Source organism: Cyphomyrmex costatus, unplaced genomic scaffold (genome assembly GCF_001594065.2).
Source record: "Cyphomyrmex costatus isolate MS0001 unplaced genomic scaffold, Ccosl1.0 scaffold436, whole genome shotgun sequence".
In the NCBI taxonomy this organism is placed as follows: Eukaryota; Metazoa; Arthropoda; class Insecta; order Hymenoptera; family Formicidae; genus Cyphomyrmex; species Cyphomyrmex costatus.
The window spans coordinates 1-1,977 of record NW_017278598.1 but is presented as its reverse complement, the minus strand read 5'-3'; the positions used below and the strand labels follow the sequence as shown (position 1 = coordinate 1,977).

At 42.7% G+C, this 1,977-nt stretch overlaps 1 protein-coding gene across 1 annotated transcript; it reads right to left on the bottom strand.

Annotated features, from left to right (window-relative positions):
- Positions 1 to 1,252: 1,252 nt before the first annotated feature.
- LOC108777480 (uncharacterized) lies at positions 1,253 to 1,869 on the bottom strand (the record flags this gene model as incomplete). The annotated part of the gene is made up of 1 exon (XM_018544393.1): positions 1,253 to 1,869. A coding segment is annotated over one exon (617 nt), but the record flags the coding sequence as incomplete, so codon positions are not given.
- Positions 1,870 to 1,977: the final 108 nt, after the last annotated feature.

Sequence of the window (1,977 nt, the reverse complement as noted above, 5' to 3'; positions counted from 1 at the left end):
AAAATTATACGTATATTTCTGAAAGTAAACTAACAATTGTTCAGAAAATGATTCGACATGATATACGCCAAATCGATGGAATATCATTATTTTTATATGTAAATAAAATCTGTTCCTTTACAAAATGTAAGAAGAAATCATGTTTTTAATAACTAGATATGACGTTAGAATTGGTGTCGATTAGCATTTTAAATGTTTTTTTGCAACTATCATCCGAATGTATTACAATTCTGCTAATAAACAAAATTTCAAAAAAGTGAAATAACACAGGTCTACAAAATTCACTTTTTTTTTTTTTTATGTGAGACCGGTTTTTGACGTATTTTTGTGCTCTGAACATGATTCTGGGGTCCAAAAGTGCCTATCACGTCACGATTTTGAGAAATGTGGGGGTCAAAACCGCAAAAATCGTGTTTTTGGGTGTTTTGATCCTGTTTCGTGTGAGATGGCCGTGCCTCGCGTTGTAACGCTGCGAAGGCTGGCCCCACGCGTTTTCCCGGTATGAATCCTCTCGGGAAGCGTGGTCGAACAATATGTATTCCTCTGCAGTTGAGGAGGCTGTTGCCAACAACGGATTTGCGGCAACTGACTATCGGTGGAGCCGCGGAAGGATCTCCCAAAATGATGCAAAGGCACTTAGAAAGTAAATACTTGACTTTATCAACTGCACGAGCACGCACGGTGATACAGGGATCGATAGCTCTTTAGAGAGCGTAACGGTAACAATTAAATGATCGCCATCGACGGTTACAATGGTAATAATAAAAAGGATCCAGAAGGATCGCAATCGAAACGGTAACGAACGGATCGCGCAGGACTCGCACGGAGAGAGGGAACGAACCGCGGGCGAAGATAACCGAAGAGTCGCAAGCGCGTCGCGAACGATAAGAAAGTGCCAGAGCAGTGTCCAGTCACGCTATTGGTCTAAAGATAACGCGAGCGTTAAATGTGACACGCGCCAACTTACGAAATATCGAACAAAGGCCGCCCCCGTTGAAAGGATTTTCTTTCAAAACGAAAACAGAAATAGAACACGACGGCTACATGACGGTTGTAGACGGCGATAATACTTATGCTAAGTCTTATGACTAAATCACATACATTTGACTGCTTATATGCAAAACATATTGACGGTAACTAATATGATTTCGCGTGAACAAAGAGACGATTCGACGCGAACAAATTGATATGGCGGAATGAGAGAAAAATATAATCGTAAAATTAACTTATTTTTAACACACGAAATGAAACGCTAGGTTTCTATTGGTAAGATAGCAAGCTTGGTTAATGGTCTAGTGAAAAGACCCTTTGTGGTACGGACGGTAGCGGTCCGCACGTTGCCATCAGTTCCTGGATGAACTTCTTCAACGCGACCCAACAACCACTGGAGAGGTGCTAGATTCGGCTGTTTCAGGAGCACCATTTGGTTGGGTGTCAGCTGATCACCCTTGTTTGTCCTCCACTTGGATCGCTCCTGGAGGGTATGCAGATATTCTTGGCTCCACCTGCGCCAAAAATGTTGTCTGACTTGTTCGACACGCTGCCAACGTATTAGCCTATTCTCATTTACATTAGTTAAATCCGGATGAGGGAAACTATTCAGCGCGGTGCCAATTAAGAAATGTCCTGGGGTCAAATAACTAAGATCGTTAGGATCTTCGGTTAACGGAGTGAGAGGGCGTGAATTTAGAATGGCCTCTACTTCGCAAAAAATTGTTTGTAATTCTTCGAAAGACAAGGATGTCTTCCCGACTATTCGGATAAGATGACGCTTAGCGGCTTTGACTGCAGCCTCCCACAAACCGCCAAAGTGAGGCGCGTTAGGAGGAATGAATTTCCATGCAGTTTCGTGTTTTCGCAAGGAATTAGCTATTTGTGTTTGCGTTTGGTCGTCGCGTAAAATATTAAAGAACACTTTGAGCTGACCATGAGCACCCACGAACGTCGTTCCATTGTCGGAATAAATGCAAGACGGCT